This window comes from Acomys russatus, chromosome 5, assembly GCF_903995435.1.
Source record: "Acomys russatus chromosome 5, mAcoRus1.1, whole genome shotgun sequence".
Lineage (NCBI taxonomy): Eukaryota > Metazoa > Chordata > Mammalia > Rodentia > Muridae > Acomys > Acomys russatus.
The window spans coordinates 51,365,885-51,385,959 of record NC_067141.1 but is presented as its reverse complement, the minus strand read 5'-3'; the positions used below and the strand labels follow the sequence as shown (position 1 = coordinate 51,385,959).

At 36.3% G+C, this 20,075-nt stretch overlaps 1 protein-coding gene across 2 annotated transcripts in view; it reads left to right on the top strand.

The window, feature by feature from the left end:
- The window catches only part of LOC127189483 (cGMP-dependent protein kinase 1-like), a 459,464-nt gene that overhangs the window by 166,703 nt on the left and 272,686 nt on the right, over positions 1 to 20,075 (top strand). For both annotated transcript variants that reach the window (XM_051146332.1, XM_051146333.1), the window contains exon 2: positions 2,714 to 2,880. In XM_051146332.1, coding sequence (XP_051002289.1) covers positions 2,714 to 2,880 — 167 coding nt within the window. The remainder of the gene's footprint in view (positions 1 to 2,713; positions 2,881 to 20,075) is intronic.

The following is a 20,075-nucleotide window of genomic DNA, read 5'->3' as shown; positions in this document are numbered from 1 at the left end:
TGCTATTCACAGATATTATAGTATACATAAATGACTCCAAAAATTTTACCAGCTGATAAATACATTCAGCAAAGTGGCTAGATAAAAAATTACTCAAAAATATCAGTAGTCCTCCTTTACACAAATGATAAACAGGTTGAGAAAGAAATTAGGGAAACAATACCTTTCACAATAGTCACAAGTAATATAATTCTAATTAAGCAAGTTAAAGACCTGTATGACAAGAACTTTAAGTCTCCGAGGAAAGAAATCCAAGAAGATATCAGAAGATAGAAAGATGTCCTGTACAAATGGATTGGTAGGATTAACATAGAAAAATAGCCATCTTATGAAAAGAAATCTACAGATTCAATGAAATCCACATAAAAATTCCAACACAATTAGTTTTTCTTTTTTTCTTTCTTTCTCTCTTTCTTTCTTTCTTTCTCTTTTGTTTTTTGTTTGTCTGTTTGATTGTTTTATTTTTCAAGACAGGTTTTCTCTGTGCAGCCTTGGACATCCTTGACTCATTTTATATGCTAGGCTCTCCTCAAACTCACAGAAATATGCCTATCTCTGCCTTTGCCTCCCCAAGTGCTGAAATTATAGGTGTGTGCCATCTTGCCCAGCTTCCAACAGTTCTTTACAGATCTTGAAAGAGCAGTCCTCAACTGCATGTAGGAAAACAAAACAAACAAACAAACAAACAAAAAACCACAGGATAGCTAAAACAATCCTGTCCAAGAAAAGAACTTCTGGAGTTATCACCATCCCTGACTTCAAGATGCACTACAGAGGAGTAGTAATACAAACTGCATGGTATTGGCATAAAACAGATAGGTTGGTCAATGAAATAGAATTGTATGAATTAAGTGAAATAGAAAAATCACACACCTACGAACAGTTTATTTTTTGACAAAGACACCAAAACCATACAACGGAAAAAAGAAAACATCTTTAACAAATGGTGCTTATCTAGCTAGATGTCTGCATGTGGAAGAATGTAAACATATCCATATTTATTACCCTGCACTAAACTCAAGTTCAAGGGGATCAAAAACCACAACATAAAACTAAGGCACCAGCCAAGGACAATATAGGCGGTAAACTTTAAAACCCTACCCAGATCTAGCCAATGGACAAAACATTCTCCACAGGTGAGTGGAGAGTGGGGTGTGACTTTCACATGTACTCTGGTGCCTCATATTTGACCACGACCCCTGGATGGGGAGACCTGGTGGCACTCAGAGGAGGATAGCAGGTTACCAAAAAGAGACTTGATACCCTATGAGCATATACAGGGGGAGGAAATCCCTCTCAGGAACAGTCATAGGGGAGGGGAATAAGGGGAAAATGGGAGGGAGGGAAGAATGGGAGGATACAAGGGATGGGATAACCATTGAGATGTAACAAGAATAAATTAATAAAAAATTTTAAAAAACCTGAATACACTAAATTTAATAGAAGAGAAAGGGAGGAATAACCTTGAATGCATTGGTACAGAAAACAATTTACTTCACAGAACACCAATAGCCCAGGTACTAAGAGTAACAATTAATAAATAGGATGGCATGAAACTGAAAAGCTTCTGTAATACAAACGACATTGTGAACAGAATAAAATGACAGCCTACAAACAGGGAAAATATCTTCACCAACTCTACCTCCGACAGAGGGCTGATATCTAAAATATATAAATAACCCAAGAAATTAGGCACCAAAGAAACCAAATAACCAAATTAAAAATGATTACAGAGCGAAACAGAGAATTCTCAACAGACCACTCTCAAATGGCCTACAAACACTTAAAGAAATGTTCAATGTCATTAATTATCAGGAAAACACAAATCAAAATGATTCTGAGATTCCATCTTATACCTGTCAGAATGGCAAAGATAAAAAGTTCAAGTGGCAACACATGTCGGCAAGGATGTGGAGCACAGGGAACACCCTTCCAATGCTGGTAGAAGTACAAACTTGTACAACTACGTTGGAAATCAATTTGGTGGTTTCTCAGAAATTTGGGAATAGTTCTACCTCAAGATCCAACTATGCCACTCCAGGGCATATACCAAAAGATGTTCCACCATACAACAAGGACATTTGCTCAACTATATAGCAGCTTTATTTATAATAGTTAGAAACTGGAAACAACCTAGATATCCCCAACTAAAAAATGGATAGAGAAAATGTGGTACATTTTCACGATTGAATACCTCTCAGATATTAAAAATGATGACATCATGAAATTTACAGGCAAATGAATAGAACTAGAGAATATCATCCTGAGTAATGAATAAACATATAAATGACAAAAATCCCAATATAGTCTAGTAAATGATGCATGCAACAAATTATGAATTTTCTCTTATAATATCTAAGGTAAAAATTATTTCTTTTATGATTTTATAGACTTAATTTATTCTTAGACCAAATTATAAATTTTAATTTAATACTTATCCATTGATTTTTTCCCCTCAGACTTTGTGGATTAAAACACTGTAAAACATTTTGAAACTATATGCTTGCTGTTTGTGTGTTGGTCACATACTAAATGGTAGTTTCTTATAGGAGAATTTCTCTTTTCTCTTTCTGATGTCATGGTGCTGTGTGTGTTCATTCCTTTGAAGAAGATTCATTTATTGTGTGCCAGAGTACTGCCCAGCTCTATTGAGCCTCAAGAACTACAAAAGGCTGGTCATATGTGTCAGCAATTCTTCTCTCTCTTGCTCTAGGTCAAAGGATCTCATAAAGGAGGCCATTCTTGACAATGACTTCATGAAGAACTTGGAGCTGTCCCAGATCCAGGAGATTGTGGATTGTATGTACCCTGTGGAATATGGCAAAGACAGCTGCATCATCAAGGAAGGAGATGTGGGGTCACTGGTGTATGTCATGGAAGGTATGATTAGTAACTTCTTCCTCTGCCACTCACTCTCTTCCCATATTCTTCCTAAGGATTGCAGTGTATTTTGTGGAAGGATGCTTGTCGCTCTTCCTTTGTTGGGAAACAGTTCACACGAAGAGATAAAACTCTATTAGGTACCATGGTTGTCTAATATGAAGTCTTGGTATTTAGAATACAAGCATTCCCTATGATTCACACCTGGAGAAAGTTGTTGGTTTGCTAACTGAATGAAGCTGCCCACAACTACACCGCTGAGCATGCTGACCATGCATGGATGATAATTCAGGATAATGGGAAGATTTTTAGGTCAGACAATCAGCATAATCAACTCTACCCTTAACATTTAACAGCTGACTAGGCGTCCTGTTATGATTCCTCGGATAAAGATGATGTTTTCAGTCACTTGCCTATGTACCACAGAGGCAATGAAAGCTTAATGACATATTAGCTATCTAATTAAGAAGAGGGATAGTGTGTTCCACAAAAACCTCTGGAAACTGAGATAGAAATTGTTTTGATGAACAGCTTATCCATTGACTATGTAAATATGCTTTATGTCTATGTAAATTGCTTTTGTTTTTGTTTTTTTGAGACAGGGTTTCTCTGTGTAGCCTTGGCTGTCCTAGACTCACTTTGTAGACCAGGCTGCATCTGTTTCCCAAGTGCTGGGATTAATTTCTATCAGTGTTTCTCAACTTGTAGGTCATGAGCCTTATGGGGGTTGAACAACCCTTTCACAGGGGTCTCCTAAGACCATTGAGAATATCAGTTGCTTACATTACAATTCATAACAGTAGCAAAATTACAGTTATGAAATAGCAATGAAACATGTGCTCCTTCAACATTCAGAAGGTTGAGAACTACTGATCTATACGAATATGTGATGTAAAGTATAATGCTTTATTTACTTTTTACATATACATTTATATTTTTACACACACACACACACATATATATATATATATATAAAATAAACTACATACAACAAGAAGGACCACAAAACAATCAGGAATTATATAAATATTGTTTTGGCTATTTGTATTTGGCATCCTTGAAGAAAACATCTTTCCTATCTTGGTGAGTCTAAAATTCTGAATGTAAATCAGTATCTGTCATATCTCATCTCTATCAACCTAATATATATCTAGACCTAAAAATGTCTTAAGCCCAAAACAACTAAGCTTAATTGTAAAACTAAACTATTTGGTCTTCAACCCCATCAATGACTTCAGAATGATAAGATTAATTACCTGAGCATATAGGAAGTGCAGTAAGCAGCTTCCAAAATGAAAAAGTAACAGAGACAGTTTGCTGCCTGAACAGTCAGCCCAAATTCTCTATAATGTTGGATCATCATCTTCTGGACTAGTGTCTCTGAGAGACATATTTGTGAAGCAGGAACTATTGAGGACTTGCTTACACTGTCTTGGCGGAGTTTGGCCGTCGACTCTGACTGCATCCAAACATGCCCATTATGCAGAATTCTGTCTGTGCCTGAAATGAGGATGTTTTGTCCAGTGGCTGTTTTGTCACCTTTGCAACCATTTCCATAAAGAGGATCTTTGATACTTATCATCTTCTTTGAGGTAGGCTGGGTGTTGCCAGGAGTTAATCTGTTTTATTGTCAGAGATTCCTTAAACTAATAAAAACATCTTCAAATGCCATTACTCTATAGGTCTCTGAGGTTTTTGAAGACCTTATCTAACTATTTTCTGTAGCAAAATGATCCTTTCAGACACTTAAAATTACAATATAATAAAGCATCACTTTCACATCTCATCAAGAATTGTTTGGGATCAGCTTCCTAAGGTAATAGTGTAGGTGTAAAGGAGGGAAACCTGCCTCAGGCTCATCTCAAATATATACATCTCAAATGTATAAGTGGTTTACTATATATTTTATAGCTTATTTTCACAACGAAATGGGCATTGGCCTGATTTGGGATGAACTGTTTGTTAATACTTATACTATGGTCTTCTTTTTATTAGAAAGGTAATCCTCAGTTTACTCTCATTAAAAAATCCAGTTTAGCAATTTAGAATCCTAAATATATTTTCAGGAATCTCACCTGGTAGTTAATTTCTTTTTAATCACACATCTCTTCTGTGTATTTTGAAAATTGCCTATGAGAGTTAACTCTTTGAGTGGAATCACTATTGTTGGTTTTTAAAATAAGATATTTACTAATGACAATAATTTATTTAAGTTCTTATTCTTGCCAGATACTGTTTAGTCATGTGCTAATTATTAAAGTCTCTGCCTTTATTATGTATGAATCATGTCACGAGAACATATGCTATGTATGCACTAGTACATAGAAAAGCTGGTGCCTGGAGAAGTTAGATCATGTGGACAAGCGTGTTCCACGAGGCTATTCAAATATGAAGCTGAGCCCTGGAATTCCCACACTCAAGTATTCAGTAATGCTAACTTTCCAAGGACAGATAGAGACAGAAACAGCATGGGACTTATGACTATCCCAGTTCATGGACTCACAGAGATGCACACTACCAAACTACATGATGAGAAGTGATATTATTGCAAGAGGGGAAAAGTCTGCCCAGGCAGAGTGACAACAGCTCATTATGAGAGCAAGCCAGGACTTTTTCTTTCAGATCTGCTACCCAGGCTCCCTGGAGTGTCTTACACACCTAGCTGGGAGCTAAGCTCTCTACAGAAAATCTGCAACTAATTTGTCTCCTCCTTAGTTAATGTTTTCCATGGAAGGAATTGTGATATGTCTTAATTCTTAGTTCACCGCTGTATACTTGTTCTTTAGGGTTAAACTCTTTGAACATAGGAAACACCATTTTTTTTTTTCTGCCTAAAATCACTAGCATTGATTTTATTTTCACACATTTAAATAATAAAAAAGCATTCCCAAGAGCCACCTCTTAGCTTGTGACAGAAATGATTGTTGGAATGGACCCCTATGCACTACTTTTAAGCAGTATCGGATAATTCGTAGCATTTTCAAAATCAAAAGAGGAAAGACTGACATTTGAACAACTTGGTTTGATGCAGTTTTTGGCAAGTTCATGGTTGCAGGTTTGCATATATTACATATACTCAAAACTATTAGTTTCATGCTAGCCATCTTCTATGGTAAACTTACACACTTCCCACTGTAACTGTTAGTCCCCTCCAAAATTTTTATTTTGTGTATGGCATTAAGTGACATTGTGAATGCTGACATTCGAAGAGTGATTTTACATAAAACCGGACATTAATGTTATGTCTTTCACTTAGCATTCAAAATGCTACCTGTGTGTATGAGGGAACTGAATTCATTTCCATATGCAGTAGTTTTAAGTAAATGTAACAGGAGAAACAGAGCATTTTATTTTATTAATGTCAGGTGTTGCCTGTTGACCTTAGGAGTTTTTATGTTCACCCATGTTTATTATATTTAAAATAGTTGAAATATAAGTGCACTGAGTTATTATTATAACTACCTTAGAGAACTACACTTGTAATATTTATGCAAAGAACCATGTTCATGCATGTATAATCATATTGTACTAAAGCAAAACAAAACATGTATTTATGAAAGCTTATAACCAAGGAAGTCTTAAATATCAAATATGCATTTTAAAAATTAATATTTCATATGTGATAACAGAGCCAGAGACAGGGAACTGAGACATTTATATAGCACATGGAACAATCATAATGTTTTTGGGGATACAAAGTACAAAAGAGGTTTTAACATGGTCAATCAAATTCAAGAATTATGCATTTATAAAAACTGGCAATATTTTACTTATGTACAGTTTGGGAAGAAAACATAACTCCTTAAATACTTAAACTGCTCTCATATGGGAATATAATTATTTTGCATGACCCTAGGTAACCAGAGGAAAAATGCAAGTTACAAAGAAGTTTAATTTAAGTTATCTGGAGAATCAATAACCTACTAATTAAAACCTTTAAAAATGAAATGAGCAGCTTTATCTGGTAGCAAAAGCACTTTCTGGAGGCATTTTTTTTTAACTGAAGAAAGAGCAACAGAGCATTGTTTTCTTTTCTTTTTTCTTTTCTTTGGGGGATGGAGGGGAGAATTATGAAATTTTTATTGTTTTTTACATATATACTTATATTAGTATACTTATATACAATAAACTACCTAAGCAAGAAGAACCACTGAAACAATCAGGAATTTATAGAAATGTTACATACATAACGTTTTGGCTATTTGTATTTGGCAACCTTGAAGAGAACATCTTTCCTATCTTGGTGCATCTAAAGTTGAAATGTAAATCAATCTCTATCATATCTCATCTTTATCAACTTAGAATACCTATCTAGACCTAAAAACACCTTAACCCCCAAACAACTAAGCTTAATTGTAAAACTGAACTATCTGGTCTTCAACCCCATCAGAGACTTGAGAAGGAATAAAATTAATTACCTGCCTATACAGGAAGTGCAGTAAGCAGCCTCCAAAGTGAGAAATTGACAGGGACAGTTTGATGCCTAAACAGTCGCCCAAATCTCTCAATAACTTTGGAGCATCATCTTCAGCCTTCTGGCCCAAAATATCTTACAAACATATTTGTGAAGCAGGAACTATTGAGGACTTGCTTACCCTATCTTGGCAGAGTTTAGCCATCATCTCTGCATGCATCCAAGCTTGCCCACAAGGATGTTTTGCCCAGTGGCTGGTTTGCCACATTTGCAACCATTTCCATAAGGAGATTCACTGATGCTTATCATCTTCTTTGAGGTAGACTCGGTGTTGCCAGGAGTTAACCTGTCTTCTTGTCAAAGAATCTTTAAATGAATAAAAATATATTTAAATGTTGTATTCTTTAGGGCTCTGAGATTTTTGAAGACCTTATCTAACTATTTTACCGTATCAATCTATAGAATCATATTTATCTATTAAACGTAGGATGTATGTTCTTGTGATAGAAATAGACTAGGAATTGACATAACCATGATTTGGTCAACTAACAATTAACTTGTATTATTTAATTATCCTAAGCAGCCTACAATAGCACTTTCAAAGTTTTAGGAGTAAGGCCTGTATTATAGTTGAGTTTTGTGGGTATAATACTTCACATGAGAGTAGAAAAATATGTATACTGTGTGTGAATTCTTAAATTTGAATTTTATATCAATGTATCAAAATTTAACTTATTTTGCATCAACGTCTGGAGGCATTTTAGAAGTGATTATGTAGCATATTCTAGGACTAACTCTGTGGGTGAAAGAGGACTCCAGTGTCTAAACCACATTTGCAACTATTCTATCTCCCCCTAACCTGGTAATTCTGAGCCCGTTGGTTTGTGAGTGAGCATTCTCCAAGTTAGTTTGTAAGATCCCTTAGGTCAAAATAGTTCCTTCTGAGCACCCCAACCGCACAAAGCTCATGTTTAGTGTTGAATAGCCCTAAATTTTCCATGACCCTAATAATCCTGAGATGTTATTTGGGCATTTGATGGGTTTATACTATATTCTGTTTCATCATACATGTTACAGTCCATATACTTATTTTTTTAGCTTCCCAGTATAATTGTATTATTTCTATTTTTCCTCCAAGAAAGCATCGTATATCTCTTAAATGATACCAGATATCTCTCTAAAGTGTTTTTATTAAGCTGATAATATCTGATTGTGATTTGTGTACATTTCCATTTTTGTTTCTTTTATTTGTGGTGAATTTATTTGGCTAACATTGAACTAATCTGCTGGGTAGATGCTCAGTGTTGTCTTGTGGTTTCAACCTGCCTCTCTCTAACTGCTAATGAGGTATCGCTTGTTTTCCTATACCTAGGAGCCATTTTTTCCCCACTCAAGAGTCTTCGTTAGTCTGCTCATTTTCTGATGCGAGTTAACATTACATATTTGGAGCTTATCCTTGACAATTATCATCATTGTAAATATTTTTTTCTTATCTAGAGCTTGTATTTTTGTCTTAGTAAAACCAGAGGGATAACGATTATTAATTTGAATGCAGTAAAGTATAACCTCTTATTTTTATATGTTCTTGGTTTTGTGTCTCTTTCACAAAGCCTGGAAGGTAGTGTTTGTCGTGCATATGTAAGTATTGGTATCTGTAAAGGCATGGGTTTGAGTCAGGCATGTGATGCATTAAGAAGTTTCCTTCTCAAAATATGAAGTTGGAAAATATTTTATATTGTGCATTGTTTTCCAAAATGTTCTAGAATGTAAATAATCCTGAGAGATGGCAAATATGTTTTTGAATGTCCCACAGTGGGTTTCCCCCCTTGGGAGTTGTTATATATTTGGAAACAATGACAAGTCATTTAGTGACAGGTTTGATTATTAAATTGAGCAATATACTTTTTGACTAAAGTATACTAAGGATATTCTATATGTATCATTACCAAGTAAAACATTTGTTGTATAATCCAAGCAGAACTACCCAAATGTTTTGACCAAAGCCACTGTCATTGAAAACTTCCCCACTTGGAAGAAGGATATTTTTATTGTTGTTGCTTTGTGTTTTAGACCCTGGGACTCTTGTTCTGTACCTCAGGCTGATCTCAAACTCGAGAGCCTCCTGCCCTGGCATCCCAAATGCTGGGAATATTGCCATGCACTGCTGGGCCTGACTTTGACTGGCAGATTTAGCTAACCAGTCCTGGCATGACTTTGTAAAATGAAGCCATACTAGTTGAACTTTATTCGTTACATTACAAAAAGGTAGCATTGTGACTTTTCTCAATTTTGGAGATTTCAGAAATTGTAAGTAATTGAAATTTACCATGCATAGAGTTTTCAGATAGTAGCAGGAAAAAGGTAACCAATTTAAAAAAGGAGCCAATGTGCCATCTGTAATTCAATTCCCAAATCACACAGTTTAAATGTAAGTCTCCTTTCTCCATTTTACTGTCACTTTGAATAATTATGGATCTTCAAGTTTATTTCTGTTCTCATTCACTTTGCTCAAATGTCGGTTTTTCTACTCTTCATTTTGAAGGAATGCCAGCTTTGGAAGTTCAAATATGTATTATTTGGGTGAAAATTAAGAATAAGTGTAGCATGGTTGAAACAGTGAGGAGAAAATGTGATTAGTACCTCGACCAGAGTGTAATAACACTGATTTCCTGATAACAAGGTCAGGCTCACCTACCTCATCATCACGTAGAACTGTTGGGTGGTGTGCATTCTAAACATTTAATAAGACCTAATAAGACCTTGTGATTGTGGATTCATTTTTAAAAACACACCCATGAATTTCCTTGGAGGCTTTAATAAGATTTCCAATGACTTTTGTGGGAGGCTAGTTAGACTAATGTGTTTGGTATCCATCCTCTATTGAGACATCCTTGAACAGCTTGTAATGGTTTGGGCATATTCTCCAAGAAAGGACAGAAGTTCCCCAAACAGGGAAGTTTCAGACTATGGCTACAATGGCAACAGTCCACCCCAAAATACAGACCCCAATATAGACACCATTGGATTAAGCCTCAGATATTCGTTCTGGAATTCTCCAGTGGCCTCCCTTTTGAGAAATTGAACTATCATGGCTTGGAAAGGTGCAGGCTAGTGTTTATGCTTAGGTTACTCTAAAACCTATTTCAACAAAATATTTTTGTCCTAAACCTGTATAAGTATCACACAGAGATTTAGAGTTATAATAGATACGACTTAAAAGGCTATTAAACTAAATTTCTGGGAATTTATATTTCATGCGTATTTAATATATCATGGAGTTATTACAGAATACACTTACATTAGTGATTTATTTAGTTCCATTTTGAGGCCTAATCTGATTAACTTTGCTGAGGTGAATTGCTCTACCATATAAAACACTCTGGGGTTTTTCCTCCATCAGTGTAGATAGTAATGTGTTCAAGTGAAGTAAAAGTTAGTCCGCAGAAGAGAAATACTCAATCTGTAGGTGTTTTTAACAATCATTTTGTTTGCTCTTTTGAAAGAAAATTAAGATGGCTTTGAATATCTGGATTAAATTCTTTTAATTTAAGTTGTGTGTTTATTTTGTCAATTCTAAAGTTCAAATTTTCTAAAATTGGAAAACTCCCTTGGAACTTTTTTTTTGTATTGATTTTGAGATCACAAATATACTTAGCAAAGACTTGATGATGCCCCATTCATGGCATGTTACAATGTGCCTTTGAGTGAATAGTGTGAGAATATTTGAATTTTTATATCCTTAACAATTAAGAATAGAAAGAAATACTTAGTGACTTTTTTGAAAAATAGTTTCTTTATTGAAACTAACTTATGAACTTATTTGATTATTCATTTTATACTCAAGAAATGTAATATTTAAGTCATTCAGTATTACTGTGTTTAGCAGCCACTGGGGATAAAAAACTGACATGATATATATGTTGATGATGGTTGAAGGGAAACCAAAAATGCATATGGACAGAAGCCAACAGCTTTCAGGTGGTGATAAATGTTAGAAATAATTGGAATTAAATAGTGCAGCTAATGAATCTGGGTGAGTCTGTCACTCTGTGATATGACAATACTTCCCTGGGAAAGTAAATCAGAGCTGAGAGCTGAATGTCAAGAAAGTGCAAGACCAACAAATGTGTGGATAGAAGAGTCCAGGTAAAGCAAACCCCAAGGAGAAGGTTTGGCATGTTAGAGAGCATGGGTTGGAGTTGCAGTGGTGGTAGACGGAAAGACTTTTGTTGAACTTTGCCTCTTCATCCTCAGGGATTTAGAGGGAGTTGGGGGGTCGTTATTAGTGAGACATGCTTGGCTTATAATTTATGAGTATTAAAATGGATTTTACAGACTGTAATAAATGAATCATGGAGTCCTGGAGAGGACCAGTGGTGCCAGCCAGGAAGTGATAACACTAATTGAAGTGAGATGCAACAGGGGCTTAAATGGTGGTGGCAAACAGGAATAGGCAGAAGTTGTGGTATAACATGGCCGCACGTCAATTAGCAATGGATGTGATAAGAAGAGAAATTAGGAATGACAACCTTGTTTTTTTTATGCAAATAATGGGAGTAAATGTAATGGCACTTTCTGGTGTGTAAATAAATGAGGTAATTTCATGTTTTAGGGAGTGAGTTAGGGGATTAGCCCTGACGATGGGAGGTTTGGATTTCCTGAGGACCCCTTGACGCTGTTCAAAAGAGCAGTGACTGCCCATGTCAGAAAGCTCAGTACAGAAGTGAGGCAGTGGGCCAGGCATAATGGGAAGACTGATGAGTATGGCTCTCTTATAATTAAAGTATTTGTTTTATGGGCATCAGATTAAATGAAAGTTGCATATTTGAACAGATTTCATAACTACTAATGTTTATAAATTAAAATTACTATCCGTGGGAAATGTATGTACCAAGCTGAACATTCTTTCCTATTTTATGAAAACTGATATTCTTAAAGTAGTGTTTCTTGAAGTGTGGTCTTGGACCTTTCTATGGGCTCACTGAGACCAGAACAGGTAGCAACAGCATGCTATTCATCCTTTTCTGTCTCATTCTCTGGTGAGTATATGGTAGGCTGTTCTCGAGGCTTACACTCTAGACTGTGGTATTATAACAAGATGAATGCAGAAACAGAAATGGAAGTGTCTTCCTAAGCCTGAAGTCAACTGGGTTTCTCAAAAGTAGAAAATGACCATACTTCTTGTTAGCGTTCTTAAACTGTCTCAAAAATATGTCAGTTATTTTGCACCAGAAGGCTGTAGATGATGCACCGACGTTAAGAGAGTTTCGGGTGACTGTTCAGGCAGCAAACTGTCTTCTGTCATTTTCTCATTTTGGAAGCTACTAACCTGCACTTCCTGTTTACTTAGGTAATTAAGTTTTATTCCTTCTCAAGTCTCTGATGGGCTTGAAAACCAGATAGTTTTGTCTTTTTAATTAAGCTTAGTTGTTTAGGGGATAAGACATGGTTAGGTCTAAATAGCTGGTTTGTTTTGTTTTTTTGTTTGTTTGTTTGTTTGTTTTTAGATTGAAAGAGATGAGATATGGTAGATATTCGTTTACATTCAGAATTTTAGACTTACCAAGCTAGGAAAGATGTTTTCTGCAAGGTTGCCAAATACAATTAGCCAAAACACCATGGATGCAACAGTTATATAATTCCTGGTTGTTTCATGGTTCTTTCTGTTATATGTATTTTATTTTATTTATGTGTAATACTATAAATGTATATGCCAAAAAAAGAACAGTGATGAATTTACCTTTAACATGGCTCTGAAAATTGATTGATGATATTTTGTTAAATAAGTGTATAATTAAACTGCTTTCAAAAAAACCAATTTAATTTATATTTTTAAAACATTCCCTAATGTATAATAAAATTATTATTTTAAATGAATACATATTTAAACTGTTTTTATATTTATTGTACTTTAAAATTTTTTATACATTTTAATTAAAATATAGCTACATCACTTCCCCCTTCCCTTCCCTTCCTTTCCTTCAGCCTCCCTCAGTTCTGCTTCTCCAACTCATTCCATAGCCTTCTCCCAACTCTTATATTGATAGCCTATTTTTCTTTAATTATTATTATACATACACATATATACATATGTCTATTTATGCACAAATATATAAATACAATTCACTGGATCTGCTTTTGTTGTTTGTGTATATATGGTTCAGAGCTGAATGCTTTGTATTGGATTCGTGAAAGAGGCTAAATTCTCCATCTTCCAGTGACCATTAGTTGATGTAGTTCTTTGTCTGAGGGTGGAACCCCTCCAAATTATCCCCTTTTCATGTTAACGTGTCCATTGACGTTGCCACTGAGCTAGCCTTGGTTATGTCGCCATTTCTAGGGAGACTATTTCACAGACTTCCTTGTATTCTGGCTCATATCTTGACTCTTTTTCCACGTTTCCCAAGCCAGAGATATAGGGGCTGTGATGTAAATGTATCCATTGGGGCTGGGCTCCCAAGGTCTGTTGATCTCTACACTGTGTTCAATTGTGGTTTCCTGTGAGGGTCTTCATTTGCTGTAAACAGAAGCTTCTTTGATGAGGGGTGGTAACTGCACTTATGTGTGGGTGCAGGGTAAGCTATAGAATCTATCTCAGAATTATGCTGGTGTAGCAAAGTGGTGGTAGGTTCCTTTCTAAGGTCATGACCTCCCTGGCTCTGGGAAGATGGCTAAGTTTGTAGCATGATTTCTTTCCTGTTGAATTTACCTTAAAATCTGATAGTATGAACATCAACAAGACAAACCAAAGCAGCAGAAACTTTGGGGGATTTTCAGTAGGTTTTAGTACTGTAAAGCAGCCCAAAGGCCAAAAGTTATACGAAACACTGCTTGAGCCATGTAACCTGGAGGCTAACATGAGCAGGTGATGTTTGCTTCACAGAGCGTACCAGCATCAGCTAAAGGTTCAGAACATCAGATACTGAGGTTCTCCCCTAAATTATGCACAATTTATCCCAAGAAATCTGTGTTACATAAAGACTTGATGACTAGAAGTGAAAATTCTTACAGTGTTTAGCATTTAAATCAAGGGCCAATTGCCTGTGCAAATATGAGTGAGCCAATAATTTGTACTAAAGTGCTTGTTATTGTGTTAATTACATATTCCATTTCACAGCTTGACAGTATCCTTGATGCATTTTGTGGGTTCAGTTTCACACTTTCGAATATTCAAGAATAGGGAATTGAATTGGGTTCCCCAGTAATTACCCTGAATTAGTGTAGCAGGGTCCTGAAACTTTAATTTTTAATTAGACTTTTCATTCAGAAGGACTAAAGGGATTATATATTTTTAAAAATCTACTCAGCATTTTGCTTGAAGGGAGTAGTTTTATACTTTGCCTATTACTCAAAGTCTCATTAGATCTGACATTTTGTCTTTTGATTACTCAGTACAATAAGTGTTGTAATACCATAAAAGGTCTCATTAAATAAGAAAGTGCAGTATTTCACACATGATCCCATGCAGTTTGTGCAGTTTGTAGCTGTCATACATATGTAATTGTAAGATGTCAGCTATTGATTGGATGGATCCTTTCTTAAAATTCTCATTGCTAAGTGAGGGCTTGAAATCTCGGCTTCTCTCTCTTGTGTTACATTTTCTTTCTGTCTTTTTTTTTTTTTTTTTTTTTTTTTTTTTTTTTTTCTTGATGGCAATATCATACTTTATTTTTTTATGTTTATTTTTTTAAATTTTATTAATTTATTCATATTACATCTCGATTGTTAGCCCTTCCCCTGTTTCCTCCCATTCTTCCCTCCCTCCCACTTTCTCCCTTCTCCCCTCCCCTGTGTCTGTGATTAAGGGAGACCTCCTCCCCCTATATATGCTCTTAGAATATCGAGTCTTTTCTTGGTAACTTGTTATCCTTCCTCTGAGTGCCGCTGGGCCTCCCCATCCAGGGGACGGGGTCAGAAAAGGGGCACCAGAATTTGTGTGAGAGTCAGATCTCACTCTCCACTCAACGGTGGAGAATATCATGTTCGTCGGCTAGGTCCTGGTAGGGGTTCGAAGCTTACTGCCTATATTCTCCTTGTCTAGTACCTTAGTTTGAGGAGGACGCCAGGACCCAGATCTGCCTGTTATAAAGTTCTTATTGTAGGTTTCCAGGACCCTGTGGGTCCTACTATTTCCCCATTCTTCCATGCTACTCTCGCCTAGAGTCTCAATAGCTGAAGAGCCTTTTCATTTGCTAGTACATCTACTTGTTTTTGACAGTACTAAGCACTTCTCATGGAATAAGCTGGGAAAAATCCCTAAGAAAAAAACATCTTATTCCTTCCACTTGTTGTCTTCAAAGACAGGATTCTTTCCTTTTTTTCTTTTTTAAATTTAATTAAAAAATTATTCAAGAGAAGGGGAATAGGGTGAAAGCGAGAGGGAGGGAGAAAAGGGAGGATACAAGTGAGGGGAAAACAATTGAGATGTAATCTGAATTAATTAATTAATTTTTTTTTAATTAAAAAAATTCACTTTCCATTCAGGTTGCAGCCCCTCCCTTGTCTCCTCCCAGTCCTCCCTATCTCCCTCCCCTAGTCCTCAGAAAGGAGGAGCCCTCCTTTCCTTCCAACTGACCCCAGCCTTTCAAGTTTTATCAGGGCTGCCTGCATCCTCTTCCTCTGTGGCCTGGCTAGGTACCACCACCGGGGGGAAGTGATCAAAATGCAGGCAACAGAGTCCATGTCAGACACAGCTCCTGCTCCCCTTACTAAGGGAACCACATTGAGACTGAGCTGCCTATTGGCTACATCTGAGCTGGGGACCTAGGTCCTCTCCTTGCATGGTCCTTGTTTGGTGCATCAGTCTCTGCAGGCCCTCCATCCCCCTGGACCCAGATTTGTTGGATCTTTTGGTCTTCTTGTGGAGCTTCTGTCCCTTATGGACTGTTCTATTGCCCCACTATAAGTCACAGGGAGAGATTTCTTTAAAAGGCTTCACTCTAACAGTGTATACATATAATATTATATTGTGCTGAAAATTAATTTTAAAACTGTTAAAAGTATATGTCATAGTTCAGTGTTCTGTGCAGCAATACATTTTCTTTCATGCTCAGAATACAGGCTTTTCTTGACATAGCTAAACTCCTGAAGCAGGTCTCTGTCTCTTTGTGTTTTATGTCACAAGAGCTAGCCATTTGGTTTCAGATGTCAGGTGGAGAAATGGCCAAAGAACTAAAAGCCATAAATCCTGGATGCTTAATCCAGATCTACCCATTAAAGCAGCTGTGTGGCCAGATAGCCATGATGGAAATAATCCTCTTTGCCATTTGTCTGTTTCGTTCCTCAACTTTGTACATGACATCATCTTTTCTCTGTAACAGTCTGCCCAGAGTGCAACCCAGGAGCTATTCCATCACAAGCTCTGGTCTTGTCTGTGTGTCGTCTGCTCTCGACTGTCCTTGTCTGACCCTGTTTTCATTCATGCCTCCATCGTTTCTTGCCTGAATTCCCTGACATCCCACCTAAGCCATTCTCTACTTAGGTTTATCCTAGTTTCATGTGTTTTCTACATAATCATATAATCGTATTTTTTAAATGTATTCCCGTCATTACATCCCCTGATTCACATTTCCAGTGCCCTCCTGTGGTTAAAAAATGCAAACCCTTCAGGATAGAAGTCCCTACAGAGAAATGAAGTCAGCCGAGTCTGGGACTTGGCAGACAAGAACTTGAATTTTGATCTGTGTAGGTAGTTGCCTAAGCTTTGGGGAATGGTCTAGATACAGCTTCCATCTCCTCTCTTGTCAATGTCAAGTCTTGCACTTGATGTGAAGGGACACTTGCTCAACTGCTCTGCTTCCACTCAATTCTGCATGATCTACACCATGACTGTGGCTAATCTTTCTGTATTCATTGTATCTGTGGCAGTATGTATTTCCTCCACTTGAATTACATGCTCTCAAATGCTGCAGCCCTTTGGAGTCAACCAACATATCTGTCCTAAGAAGTCCATTATCTCCCAGTAGAGCGAGATTATCTTATTGGAAGAGGCTAACATCCACTGTGCTCTCCCTATAGCAACTTAGCCAGACTGGGTTTTTATTAATTTAATTCCTAAAACTTACTGATTTAGGAACTAGTAATTTTGCATAGGCTCTGTGTCAGGCCCTGTTCTAAGGATTATGGTTACAACACAGAAAGGAATACAGAATTATTTCTGAATACAGTATATTTCTTATGTCCAAAGACAGGAGATACATAGCAGAGACGTGTCTGTGTGCAGTAGATATTATGACTATCAAGCATGGCAGTGGTACCTAGAAAATAAGCAGAAGAGGGGCTAGTTGTACTGAATGCGGTAGTCAAGGAAGATGCTTTGTAGGTTGAGTTTGAGCAGAGGTATAATTGAGTTCATGATGGGGTAGGAGGATTGTAGACCTAGAGAAGTGTGCTATGCTCTAGACAAGGTTTTGATTGACATAGTCAAATAACAGCATAAATAGCAGCGTGGCTGCCGAGAAGTGGGTGATTATGGGGGTGGTGAGTTAGGGAGCATAACAAATCGGTAGGGTATCAGAGCTCTGATGGTACCATAGCCATGCTGATATCTTTTAAATAGTTGATAATTCTCTATGTTATGACTAATAAGAAACCTTTATCATGTATGAGAAATAATATTTTAATGGCAGGAAGGAAGCTGTGATATTAATGAGAAAATTTTGAAATAACAATTCTTGGTTTGGAATTAAGGAGCAAAAGAATAGAAATAATAAAAAAATGTGTCAAATTTAGAGCCCACTTTGAAAGCTCATCCAATATTTTTGGCTAGTCTGCTGGATTGGTGGGTTGCTAGTAGCTTGTGAAAGGAGGCAAAGAGCGAAGGACTCCAGCTTTTGGCTTAAATAATTGGAATAATGAAAGCATGTTTTATATAAAAATTTAGCTGAATTATGATGAATAACAACACCAGACAGTATCCGGTATACAACTGTCTTGTTGTTTATTGTTTCATGGATCAACTAAGTTGTAATAACAAAGACCTCCTGAAGTGAGACAGTCCTGTTCAAGTAGAAATGTATTTTGGTTTTATGTGATATCTTGGAAGTAAGTGGAGGAGGCTGGAAGAACAAGAAAACCTCGTGCCGTGATTTGGGCCAAAAGTCAACAGACACTGCTGTGTACATGGTTGAAGCCAGATCATCAGCTATTTGATGCTGTATCCTAAGGAGATGGGGAATAAGAGAAAAGACAGAGCAGGCAGTCTTGTGCTCAAAGTCACACACTTTATCTGTCTTCATCCCTTTGGCTAACACTTAATCACCAAAAGGCTAGAAAAAAAATAATCTCTACAAAGGGGCCACTTGCCTGGTGACATCATAAAGTCCCCTCAGCAGCACAACTGAAGATAGGTTGGATCCTAGGGAGCTTTATGCCATCTTTGACTATCTCTTATAAGCAACTTAGGATCAGCACTATGTTCTACACAGCCTCTGTACTTGCCACCATGCCTGTGCAAACGTGTGTACGCACTGCGTGTAAGTCTCTTCAACATACATTATTTTATGATTGATACTATATGACCTTCTGGCCTCTTGAGTTAATTTTCCCTCATGTTTTATATTTCAAATGATTTTAATATGCTTTTGTCAGCACTGTTGCACAGCTACGGCATCTCAATAAATGTTAAGTTGATGCCTTACATTTATTCTTCCTTCAGAGTGAGCAAGTCATGATGACTTATCATTAATGCTTCTTGAGAGTATTTATGACACACATTTGCTTCCGCATAACAATTTCAGAAGTCACCATCAGTGATGAAAGAGTGAGTCACTGCTGTATAGTAAAACTGTATCACCTATTCCAGACTGCCCAATTCTGTGCATGCTGCTGCTATTTGTTGGTATTATTTAGCTTAAAAGGTAGAGGAGATGGATTTGGGCTCAAGGATATACTTTTGAAAGGTTAATAGACAGTGCTGCATTTTAAAGTTATGTTTAATTAGAAATGAATTAATAAAATGTAGATGATATCATATTTCCTATGGAGAGTTTGGTTTTATTCTATAGTATGAAAAAATAGTGTCCTATTGCATTATAATATATTTTTGAAATTTTATATTGTTCTCTTTCCAAGATCAATCTATCTATCTATCATCTCTTTAAATATATATTTCATTAGGTCAATCTATTCTTGGGAAACTGCACATCATTTTTGAAATGTTCTAAATGGTAGTGCCTAACCTGTAAATATTTATTTACAAGTCTTCATGTTGCGGTCCATCAAATATATGCAGTTCACTTATTAATGAAATCTTGTTCAAAAGATTAAATAAGGGTACAGATTTTGAGAATGCTTTTAGCCTACTATAATTGATATCAGTGTGGGCCAAAAAAAAAAAAACAAAAAAAAAAACTTGTCAGTATTTGTCAGTGCTTAACTCTTAGACCTCAAAGACAGTCACTAATAATTCTGATAAAATACTTTATCTAGTCTATGACACCACAACTTCACAATTTTAAAGGCTTCATTCACAAAGTTGTACTCTTAAAAAAATGAGTCACATAGACAGGCAGATGCACAAAAGCTATATTCAGTTTACTCCAGATCTTTAATTATCATCTTACAATTTTAACTGATAATAAATTATATGGATTCCAAATAAAGTGTATGGATTCAGTTGAGAGTTATTAAGTATCCAGTTATTTCTGAAAATTACCTACCCGTTTTCCCTCTAGATGAAACTTTTACTCATTTAATTTTAAAAAATACCCTACATTTAGACTTCTAAGCTTTCCAAAGCCTCTGTTGAGACTTCATAAGCCACAGCTTGAAATGTGTTTGT